General features: G+C 37.8%; 1 protein-coding gene across 1 annotated transcript in view; it reads right to left on the bottom strand.

The window, feature by feature from the left end:
- CSMD1 (CUB and Sushi multiple domains 1) overlaps positions 1 to 12,728 on the bottom strand; it is a 1,675,023-nt gene that overhangs the window by 256,433 nt on the left and 1,405,862 nt on the right. Inside the window, exon 27 of the mRNA XM_068971399.1 lies at positions 3,135 to 3,326. Coding sequence (XP_068827500.1) covers positions 3,135 to 3,326 — 192 coding nt within the window. The remainder of the gene's footprint in view (positions 1 to 3,134; positions 3,327 to 12,728) is intronic.

Below are 12,728 nucleotides of genomic sequence, written 5' to 3'. Positions count from 1 at the left end.
CAAAACAGTTACCCTGTAGACCAGGGCAGGATGGTGCCACCGATTGTCTGCAAACTTAGAATGTATTTTTGCTTTGCAGAGCTCTTTAGAACTTGAACTTGGACAAAAGGTATTGTGGGCTACTTGAGAAATCTGAAACTGTGGACATGGTCGAGAGACACTTTATTCAGAATCAGGAAGTAGTGAGAGTCCTCTGGTCCCAGTTCCAGGGGTGCCTCCATCATAGGAGTCCTTTGTGAAATGAAGAGTGTGGCATCCAAGCAAACCATAAGAAGGGTGAGCAGTCAGTGACAAGCTGGTGAAAACAGGAGTAACATACGAACAGGGGAGCAGCTGAGAGATTTCATGAAAGCATGAGAGAGAGAGAACAGCAAATAGGAGGGAAAAATACACTAAGAATAAAATGGGAAAATGTTGGCCTCTCAATAGGAAAGAGCAAATTCAAGCGGCCAATGAGACTATGAAATTAAAAACAGTTCAATCTCACTACTAATTTAATATGCCAATTTAATCACCAAAGAATCTTCATGTCCTGCTCGTATTATGAGATTAACAAATACCATATATAGCACTATTTTTCTGAGTTGGGGAAAATAAACAATAATACGATGGCTGATGATGATTAAATTGGGCAATCTTTCTGGAAAAGTTTTCCAAACTCTAGAAATAGATAAGTTTGTACAACTATGTCATTCATAAAAAATCATGGATGTGTTCTGCAGCAGTGTTCATTTCAACAATTTCTGTGAGAGGGAAAAGGCTGAAACACCTAACTCTGCACTGAGGAGGGATTAGCAGGATCAACATTGGTCATTATTGATCCAGAGAGCAACTCTGTAGGCAGAAATGTTAATTAGTAAAAAGATAAGGACAGTAAAAGATACTCATCCTGTACTGGTAAATAAAAAGCATAGTTTACAAAATAATCATTCAGGGTGCTATCATTTAAAAATATTTTAAAAATAGGTAATATATACATAAAATAACTATAACACTTACATATGCATGTTTATGTGAATAGCAGTTGCCCTTAGGTAAAAAGGTGACAGTGTTTTTTCATCTTTTTTCTTAACTGTAGCTTATAAAACTTATACAAAAACATGCAATGTTTTAATAAGGAAGAAGCAAAAAAAAAAGTAAAAAATGTCTTGTTTCAGCAGAACAGAACTTAGATGAGCACCAAAGCATGACCACCACTAAGGTGGACCACTGTCTTACAAAAGCATAGTCTCTTTTCTGAGGGAAAAATGTTCACAGTGGGATAAAAAGATACTCATTTATTCCCAAATATGTGCTTTCCATTTTTGTGCTACATAATATCTATGTGTGTGGGTGGTTTTTGTTGCCAATACAATTGATATTCTATTGCCTGGGAGTGATGTTAGCTTATCCATGGAGCAGATACTCAAGAAAGATGAAGTGTTATCTGTTTTCATTGCTGAGAACTGGTTTACCTAGTCACTGATCAAAGTTAGATAACTAAGAGGCAAACCCAAAAAAGACCATAGATTAGTTGGGAAGGTGGTCAAATTTTATAATGAATTGTTCAAATGAATGTAAACCAAGAAATTATCTTCAAGAGATTAACTGGTAATTGTATTGCTTCTTTATATACTCCTCCATAAGCTTAAACTCACGCAAATTGAGGAAAAAAGATGCCTTTCCTGATTTAAAAACAGACCAATGGTTTAACATGTTGGTTGCACTTAAGGTAATTACCCCACTTTAAAAAAGGCACACGAAGAAATCTGGCGCATCTCCTGATGACTCAGCTTGAGATGAAATGCATGACAGTGCTCACAGAAGTCGTGGAATGAAAATGCGGCACAGAACATTAAATAAGCACGGTAGCTCTCTGACAGGCCTGCACATGCTAGTAAGCAGAGCTGTCAATCCCATCTATCTCCAGACTCCTGCAAGCACTCTGCAACAAGTTAAGAGCTGCACATTATAGCGCCATGGGACCACTGGGAATTTTTTCACTACTGTGCATTATGGCAATAGAAATCATTTTAAGTCACAAAATTCCCTCAAGGTCACCCGATGCAAAATGGGCCATTAACTGTGTGCATATCGCTTCATTATCACTTCCTATCTTTGCAGATTAATTCAATTTTATATTTTTAAGACAGATTATAAGGAAGTACAAATTACCCTGTGACAGTTCATTAAAATAATAAAGGTTTTTAAAAAAAATTAAGATGGGCTACCATAAATAGTTATTTATGGCAAAATATTTAACTGAATGGACAATTTAACTGAATGAATAATTACTGTTTATAAAAAAATGTGTCTTTCCTTAAAACCATATTTGTGATAGAATAGGGGACTTCCCAGGTGGCTCAGTGGTAAAGAATCTGCCTGCTAACGCAGTAGACACAGGTTCAGTCTCTGGATAGGGAAGATCCCCTGGAGGAGGGAAAGGCAACCCACTCCAGTATTCTTGCCTGGAGAACCCCAGGGACAGGGGAGCCTGGCAGGCTACAGTCCATGGGGTCACAAAGAGCTGGACACGACTGAGTGACTGAGCACGCACAAGCACGTATCTTGGATGTTGGTTGTTCAGATTAAGGTCTGCAACACCATTTGTTTTCTTCTTAATAAGGTCAAACCACAAAATTCTAGTAAATTTCAGAAAGAAGTCTTTCTTTTTATCCATATATTGACATAAGCAGTATAATTTCTAGGTTTTAGGATTCTATTAAAAATGTACTGCTATTACAGAAAAATTATCTAAAAAGAGAACATATTCTTTATTGAGTAGGCTTTGCTTAAGGGCACATTTCTATATTAAAAATAAGAACAACAATGGTAGGGTTATGAATTTTCAGCCACCCAAAATTTTAAATTAGAGTAACTTGATTGATCTGTATTTTTATAAGATTTGTTAAGGATAGGAAATTTTAGGTAAATGTCAATTACTGTACATTAAGTAAACTACTTCCTTTATTTCACCTAATAAAATAAATTTTAAAGGTTTATAATAAAATTTCAATGTAATCTCAGAAAACCTGAGGGTATGCAAGAAACTCTTGAGAAATACTTCTGAAGAACAATACATTTTATAGAGCAATTTTAATGATAACAGGCACTCCTTCCCCAATTTAAAACTGCTATATTCCATTGCATAATACCTATGCATATAGGAGGGTCTGGTTGCCAAAAGAATCGGTTATTCAGCTGCACACAGGTGATTTTAGCTTGCCCTTGGAGCTGGTACCCGGGGTCACACTGGAAGGTGATGGTGTCCCCAGGTTCTCTGCTGTCCCCGTAGCGGGTACCATTTTGAGGCATACCCGGATCGTTGCAGGTGGATGCGATGGATGCTAGAACAAAGAGACAACATCACATTACTGACTGGAGACGTGATCCCTACACTCTTTGATCGGCATAATGAGTTACTTGTCCACATGTGAACATTTTTTTTTTCCTCTCGAGAATATATTCAATAACCTGCATCTTGATTATGTTTCCTTTGAACAGATGCTAGAAAAATCCTGATGAAAATTCAACCAATTATGGAAAATATTAAGGATTTATATGATGCTATGCACACACACTCATTTCCCTTTGATTTTCTCAACAATATTTTAATGAAAATATATGCCACAATTTAAATAATCTGCGAGCCCCAGTCTCAAGGAAACTTGGAGAAAATAAGATAGGATATATTCTCTTTCGGTTGATGCCTTCTCTGTGACAACCAGCTAAGATGACCCAAACCCTCTTAAACTGTTTTGTCCAAAAACACCTTTAGTTCTTTAAAAATATTTTAAATTCTCCTTTAATCTAAAGAATGTTTTTACTAACCCGATAACTGTAGGATCAATAGATCTTTCTGTTCTCATTTCCCCCTCAATGCTGTTAATGTATTACAATTTTCTGCTTTCCAGTTTTCCTACTTAATCTCACAGTCTGGAATGACTTTAAGATCATCCATCTTTGATGTCCTAACATTTCACAATATGATCTGATTATATTTCCAGTATTGGAAAGCTCTCAGATGTTTCTTCCTATCTTTTCAGCCCACAGACTCTCAGAAATGAAATTCAGTCTCACTAGGGTCCTACTGGCAGATGCTTTCAGGGGAAAGTAAAGTGAGAAAGTCACCCAGTCGTGTTCAACTTTTTGCAACCCCATGGACTATAGCCTACCAGGCTCCTCTGTCCATGGAATTCTCCAAACAAGAGCACTGGAGTGGGTTGCCATTCCTTTCTCCAGGGGATTTTCCTGACCCAGAGATCTAACCTGGGTCTGCTCCCAGGACAAAGCCAACCCCTTAATCTCATGGCCTTTCTGCATCTCACATTACTTTGGTGACTCTGAGGATCCCTTATTGTCCTGCATTTTCAGTGATATATTTTAAAAAGCTAAACTTAATCATATCCACCATGTTTGGCATATTTTCAGTGGCTATGTTTCCAGAGAACTTACTTAACTGTCATACTGGCCCTTGCAGACCCTCCATTTCAGTTCTATCTTAATCCCACTGCATGAAGGCTGGCTTATCATGCCTGTCATCATTGCCATTATAATTGTTAGTGTTTTGAGTAGGAGAATTTTACTTGAAGGAGAGTTCTCAATAAGTATCAAAAAAGTAGGTTTTTCAATGGGAAGAGAGCAGGAAATGCTGAGTCAGAGCCACTGAGGAAGATTCTCTCAGTTCCCACTCTCATTAGCGGCAAAGATCAGCAGGCGAGGCAGAAAGCAAGCGCATCTCCCTGAAAGAAGACCAGCTCAGCAGTGGAATGCAGAACGGACCTGAGGACACAAAGCTGCTAGCTAGGATGCCAGGAGTGTCACACCCATAACCCACAACTCTTTACAATAGAGAAGAGGAATTAGAGAATTGAAGCACCAGAATCACAGCCTGTTGTGGCCATCACCTAGGCAACACAATGGTGCTTCCATGGAACTAGTATTTTGCAAGCGATCAATCTTGAGTTTACTATTTGAGCAACTAAAGAATCTAACTGTGCTCTGTTGTTGCTGAGATTTCTCTGGGCTTCAGGAAAAAGACATAAGCAAATCCTATTGTACCTTTTCAATCTTGTCCATTGGACTAAATTTCACATCTCCGAAAGAAACTTCATTCTTTACTCAAGCAAGTGGTCACATGATTACATACTCATTTCCAAGTGAGAATTAATTTAATATAGCATTATATTAGTATTAAAAGTTAATTATCTATTAAGGAAAGAGATCAACCCAGTCAATCCTAAAGGAAATCAACCCTGAATATTCATTGGAAAACTGGTGCTGAAGCTGAAGCTCCAATACTTTGGCCACCTGATGTGAAGAGCTGACTCACTGAAAAAGACCCTGATGATGGAGAAGATTGAGGGCAGGAGGAAAAGGGTCAACAGAGGAGATGGTTGGATGGCTTCATCGACTCAATGGACATGAGTTTTGAGCAAACTTCAGGAGATAGCAAAGTACAGGGAAGCCTGGCGTGCTGTAGTCCATGAGGTTGCAAAGAGCCAGACATGACTTAGCTGACATGCCAAGACATAACTTGGCAACAACAGCTCTTAGTAAATATCCATAGTAATACTTCTATGATAAATAAGTACATATTACTAAAATAATTTAAAAATAAATCTTTAGAAAAAAAGCCAGGAGATCATTTATGAGTCTCACTGTAATTTTTTAAAAGAGATATGATTTTATTACTTCTCTTTCCAAATTTTTATTCAATATTCATTAAAAGCAAAAGCACATTACTCAGTAAAGAAGCTTTACACAAAGATGCACAGATTTTGTACATAAGAAGAATTTCAAAAGACACATGAGTTTGCATGATGAGTGTTCTGCACAACACTTTTCTGTAGGTTATTAATAGGTGTCTGGTCTACTAACACTAACAAATACCACATCCTCCAACTCTCTCTTGTAGGTCTCCATTGTATTTCAGGGATTAAAGGCTCAGAGAATAAAGAAACTTAAAAAAATAATGTAATACAGTGTATTCTAAATAAATGTAATTATAGAACATGTTTTCTCCATAGACTTCTTCAAATCCTCCCAAATAAAGATCCACAGAATATCAGTATATAAAATAGTGGCTTGCACTAAGGGTTATATATCCTTTAATAGGATGAAATTTAATTCAGTTTTGAAAGAGATTTCTACTTCTAAAGCAAATTTTCACTCTGAATATCTATAATAATAATAATAGAGCATGGCATTAAAAATTTATGTACTTATGTAGTTCATATTGTATGAACTATAGCATCTATATACTCAACCAGAAAATCAACAAAAGGCATGAAAAAACAGAAATACAGCATCTACATAATTAGCTAAACTTATGCCAATTACATGAAAATGTGAATTGTAGTAAAATGGTTCTACACCTGGGCTTAATGGGGAGGTCTTCATATGGCTTGTGTTTCTTTTAAAAACTGAGATTTCCAATAAATGAATCATGAAGGCTTAGCTGAATTGAACTCCAAACTCTTACTCTTCCCTTTTAGAATTACAAAATAAAAATAAAATGTTCCTAGGGTACTCTAGATTGGATTAAAAAAAAAACAAAAACAAAAAACAATGAGACGACATGAGGAAAAAACAAACAATTTAAAACAATGCACTGGGGAATATATTGGCTGTTTTTGTTTGTTTGTTTGTTTGTTTTTTTAATAAACACCGTTTTATTTCCCCCAGTTACGCATTGTGGAAAAATGCTTTCTGGTAATGACAGTAAAGCTTCTTTGGAGACTAATATGAGAGCCTCCAACCAACTACATTTCTTTAGGGCCAGAAATTGCTTTTCCACCTTCAGGGTCACGCAGAGTCATGGATGTGGCATACACGCATTTCCTTTTCATGACTGCATTCTTTTATGTGCTGTATGTTTCTTTCACTCAATTTTGTCTTAAATATTTTTTTTCGTCAAACAGGATTTTAATGACTGAATCTTTCCAGCTTTTATTTTCCATAAAAAGCGAAACGATATTTTTAGTTGCATCAGTCTTATCCTCCTATCACCTGAGAAGAACAAGATACTATTCCTGAGGTGTATACATTGTGTTTTTCAATTTCCCCAGGCAGGGGTTCTCTAGAATGTTTCAAGTCATATAGAATCTTCCACAAGCCTAGTGGGATCTAAGATATATCTCCACTCCTTGACTCCTGAATCTAGAACCACTCCAACAGGCTTGAATGGCCCGAACCTGTGATTCTCTTAGCATAAAAGCCAGGGACCTGACATTTTGTTTGTACAAGGCAGCAGTGATGATGTAGAACTACTGAATCTTGAGAAATACAGTGGACTCGAATTTATTTCCAAATGGTTAAAGTCATTTTTGACACTGGAGACTGTATAGAATATATGCATTCAAAAACAATGTGCAAAGTTGTGTTCTCTTTCTATCCTAACTAAAAAAAAATCGAGCATTTGGACCATGTCCTGTTAAAGGTGTCAAGTCCACTTGCTTTAAAAAAAAAAAAAGAAAAACTTAACATCACTTAAAAGTATATTTACTGACTGGTTATTCATTCACAGAAGCAAAGTCTGCTTTGTGTACATTTATTATCTTAAAATACCCTTTCATAATGTACCAGAGAGAATGCTCACCACGTACATGGAAAAACACACACAGTGACCCCAGTACGCTTCTCATCAGAGGCAGACATATTCTAATCTTCAGATCTTAACCTGCGTATTAAGAGCGCCTGTTCTTGGGTTAAGAAAGCTGAATGAATTCTCTGTGCAAGTGTCAGGTTGCCATTTTCTCTGAAAAGTTGCTCTCTGGGTTAGATCATAGCACAGAAAAGGGAAATCTCCTTCTGGAGGGCCACTGACTGTGTTTGACAGGATAAACATGAGCTGGCCACCAGAACTCCATCAGTGCTTCAGCGGTTGGAAAAGGTTTGGAAAACACACAGGAAGGAGGAATCTCAATTCATTTAATGCAGTGTTTCCGCTCAATCCCAGGCTCCACATTAAAGAAAGAACGTGGGTCCAAATTCTACCAAGGTCCACTAATTCGGTCTACATTCCTCCTCTCCCACCTGACAACATCAAAGTGCTTCAGGAACTGGAGACACAGAGTTTTCTAAGATCTTCCAAGGTCAAGAACAGAAGTGATGGCTGCTCAAAGTGATGGATGCACATTTCACAAATCCCCCCCCGTGGATTTCAAAAGTAACACACGGCACTGGGGAAATAGCCAGCCTTGATGCAAGCCTCACATCTTCCACAGAAGTTAATTCATGGTTGATCACAGCTTTAAATACAGAATGTAAAACCATAAAACTTTCAGAAAAATGTCTAGGAGAAAAATCTTGAGGAGTTAGGGCTAGGCAAGGACATGGCAACAACAGCATGATCTATAAAAACAACAATTAATAAACTAAACTTCAAAATTAAAAACTTTTTTTCCCCAAAAAGATTTTGTTAAGAAGATGGATAGACAATATGAAGACAAAGAAAACCAGTTTAAAATTCACATATCTGACAAAAGACTAGTATCTAAAATATATCAAGAATTCTGAAGATGCAAAAAAATAAAAGGAAAACGTGAAAATATTCAACCAGAAAATGAACAAAAGACATGAAAAAACGTGTCCCTGAAGAGAATGTACAGATGGCAAATAAATATGTAATAAGATGTTCAAGATCACCGGCCATTCGGGAATTGAAAAGAGATGTCACTGCACACATTAGTGCAGCTAATTATATCATATAAACAGACAACATCAAATACTGGTGAGGATACAGAGGAAAGGAGTCACTTATACATTGTTGGTAGAAATGTAAAATGGTACAGGCCCTCTGGACAATCATTTGGCCATTAAAATCTAAACATTCCATTGCCATTCAGCCCAGAAATTACACTTCTGTACATTTATCCTGGATAAATGAAAACTTAGGTTCACACAAAAACTTGTACACGAATGTTTATGGCAGCTCCATTCATAATGGTCCCAAGCTAGAAACAAGCTAAATGTCCTTCAGTGAGTGAATGATTAGACAAGCTGGTACGTCCAGTCAATAGAATATTTCTCAGCCGCATACAGGGATGAACCCAGGGAACACATTGCAGCCCCAGTGAATCTCCTCAGCACTAAACTGAGAGAAAAAGTCTCCTGAGAGACTACATCCTACACGATTCCTTTCATATGATGTTCTGGGAACGGCAGAGTTATGGAAATGGAGGGCACATTTGAGATTGCCAGGAGGCATCAGGAGGGCAGTGGGTGGCTGAAAGGACATCCTGCGGAACCTTTGGGCGACAGATGTTCTGCCTGTTAACTGGCCATTGTTGACAGCCTGGCTGTGATGTGTGCACTAGTTCTGCAGGTTACCCTGGGAGGAACTTCCTAAGGGTCCACGGGATCTGTTTTACTTCTTACATGGGCATGTGAATTTACAAGTATTTTTAAAGAAAAAGTTTAATTTAAAAATTTGTGTAGGGACTTCCTTGGTGGTCCAGTGGTTAAGAATTTGCCTTCCAATGCAGGGAGAATGGGTTCAATCCCTGGTCAGGGAATTAAGATTCCACATGCCACAGGGCAACTAACGCCAAATGCTCCAGAGCCTGTGTGCAAAACTAGAGAGCCTGCATGCTGCAACAAGAGACAGGACCCTGTGCAGCAATAAGCACCGAGTGCAGAAGAGAGAAAGATTTATATACACACAAGCTTCTTTGTATAAATATATATATACACATGCGTATATGCCTGGATTTTAGTATTCACTTGAATTATATAAAATGAGTACAAATCATTTTACATTTAAAATTATTTTTGTGTAGGTATATATATATATGTATGTGATTAGCTCCTCAGTCATCTGACTCTTTGCAACCCCATGGACTGTAGCCCACCAGGCTCCTCTGTTCACAGGATTCTCCAGGCAAGAATACTGGAGTGGGTTGCCATGCCCACCTCCAGGGGTTCCCGACCCAGGGATTGAACCTGAGTCTCCCACATTGCAAGTGGATTCTTTACCCACTGAGCCACCAAGGAAGTTCCATGTAGGTATATACTCATGTTTAATTTCAAAACTTGAAGGGATGAAGCATTAGGATTCAATACAGGAATTGTGTATTTCTGCATACTTCATGCAGAAAGCAACGTGGGCTTTGGATTGTGAAATGATGGGTGGATATTGGCAAATCTGAAGTTGCAGACTATATATTGTCAGTTTAACCAATTCCTGGGGATAATGACTATTTCAGAATTTTTAAAAAAATATACTAAATCAAGCAAAAGTCCTTTCAAGTTAACACAATTACTACTTACTGAGAGGCTTCATTAATGCTATTACTGTGAGCCACAGGGAAGGAAAATAAAGTTAAGTACAAGATTCTTCAGATGGCATCACCAACTTGACAGACATGAGTTTGATTGAGCTCCCAGAGTTGGTGATGGACAGTGAAACCTGGTGTGCTGCAGCCCATGGGGTCGCAAAGAGTTGGATATGACATGACTGAGCAACTGAATTGAACTGATTCTTAAGATAGATACCTTGAAACCTCAGAATGCATGAAAGATTTTACTTTGTCAGTGAAAGCACAGGTATTAAAACACTTGACAGAAGGGTGACGTTATTATAAGAAAACATTAAATACCTTTTATGATCTGCTACTCAAATGTCCTCTGTAACAATGTTTCAAAAGTGGAACATTTGCTTTCATGGTCTTTGTACTGAATAAGCACTTAATAGCTATGAAAATATGTCATTAAAGTAGACTATCAAACGTAAGTGTAAATTGAATCCTACAATTAAAAAAAAAAAACTTCAACATGCAACAGAAATAAATCAATCACTTTGATTTTCCACAATGCAGAATGTGAATTCCATTAAAGTAAAAAAGCCCGAGTCACATATTTCATGCTAATTAAATCAAAATATAATAATCCAAGAGCTATTTATATTGCAGCTATTAAACTAGATGATAAATCCCCCTACACTACAGATTTTCATTTTCAAATTCAGAAGTCACTTACTTTCTTGTAACAATTGACCTTGTACCATTTCTGCTGCTTATAGTAGGGTCTGAGTCTACTATGTTTATATTATAACATTGGCTATTTTTTAATTATGCAAGCCCCATCACGACAACAAGGCAGCAGTCCATGAAGAGATCACTGGTCACAGCAAGCATCCTTTTTCAACAACACAAGAGATCACTTTACACACGGACATCACCAAAAAGTCAACACTGAGACAAAATTGATTACATTCTTTGTAGCCAAAGATGAAAGTGAAAAAGTTGGCTTAAAACTCAACATTAAGGAAACTAAGATCACAGCATCCGGTCCCATCATTGCATGGCAAATAGATGAGGAAACAATGGAAACAGTGAGAGACTTTATTTTCTTGGGCTCCAAAATCACTACAGATGGTGACTGTAGCCGTGAAATCAAAAGATGCCGTACTAGTTTGCACTCCAAACAACAGTGTAAGAGGGTTCCCTTTTCTCCACACCCTCTCCAGCATTTATTGCTTGTAGACTTTTAGATCGCAGCCATTCTGACTGGTGTGAAATGGTACCTCATTGTGGTCTTGATTTGCATTTCTCTGATAATGAGTGATGTTGAGCATCTTTTCATGTGTTTGTTAGCCATCTGTATGTCTTCTTTGGAGAAGTGTCTATTTAGTTCTTTGGCCCATTTTTTGATTGGGTCATTTATTTTTTTGGAATTGAGCTGCGTAAGTTGCTTGTATATTTTTGAGATTAGTTGTTTGTCAGTTGCTTCATTTGCTATTATTTTCTCCCATTCCAAAGGCTGTCTTTTCACCTTGCTTATGGAAATGGAGGGCACATTAGAGATTTCCAGGAGGCATCAGGAGGGCAGTGGGTGGCTGAAAGGACATCTTGAGGAAGCTTTGGGTGATAGATGTTCTGCCTGCTGACTGGCCATTGTTGACAGCCTGGCTGTGATGTGTGCACAAGTTCTGCAGGTTACCACTTGAGAAAAGGGAACCCTCTTACACTGTTGCTGGGAATGCAAACTAGTACAGCCACTATGGAGAACAGTGTGGAGATGCCTTAAAAAACTGGAAATAGAACTGCCTTATGACCCAGAAATCCCACTGCTGGGCATACACACCAAGGAAACCAGAATTGAAAGAGACACGTGTACCCCAATGTTCCTCGCAGCACTGTTTATAATAGCCAGGACATGGAAGCAACCTAGATGTCCATCAGCAGACGAATGGATAAGAAAGCTGTGATACATATACACAATGGAGTATTAATCAGACACTAAAAAGAATACATTTGAATCAGTTCTAATGAGGTGGATGAAACTGGAGCTTATTATATAGAGTGAAGCAAGCCAGAAAGAAAAACACCAATACAGTATACTAATACATATATATGGAATTTAGAAAGATGATAACCCTGTATGCGAGACAGCAAAAGAGACACAGATGTATAGAACAGACTTTTGGACTCTGTGGGAGAGGGAGAGGGTGGGATGATTTGGAACACTGAAACATGAAACATGTATAATATCATATAAGAAACAAATCACCAGTCTAGGTTCGATACAGGATACAGGATGCTTGGGGCTGGTGCACTGGGATGACCCAGAGAGATGATATGGGGAGGGAGGTGGGAGGGGGGTTCAGGATTGGGAACTCATGTACACCCATGGCAGATTCATGTCAATGTATGGCAAAACCAATACAGTATTATAAAGTAAAATTAAAAAAAAAAACTATACTGGAAATAAGGGAAAAACAAACAACAAAAAAGATGCTTGCTCCT

The sequence above is a fragment of the Capricornis sumatraensis genome, chromosome 4 (genome assembly GCF_032405125.1).
Source record: "Capricornis sumatraensis isolate serow.1 chromosome 4, serow.2, whole genome shotgun sequence".
Taxonomy (NCBI): Eukaryota; Metazoa; Chordata; class Mammalia; order Artiodactyla; family Bovidae; genus Capricornis; species Capricornis sumatraensis.
Note: the sequence above shows the minus strand (reverse complement) of the source record. Positions and strands in the feature narration are given on the sequence as shown.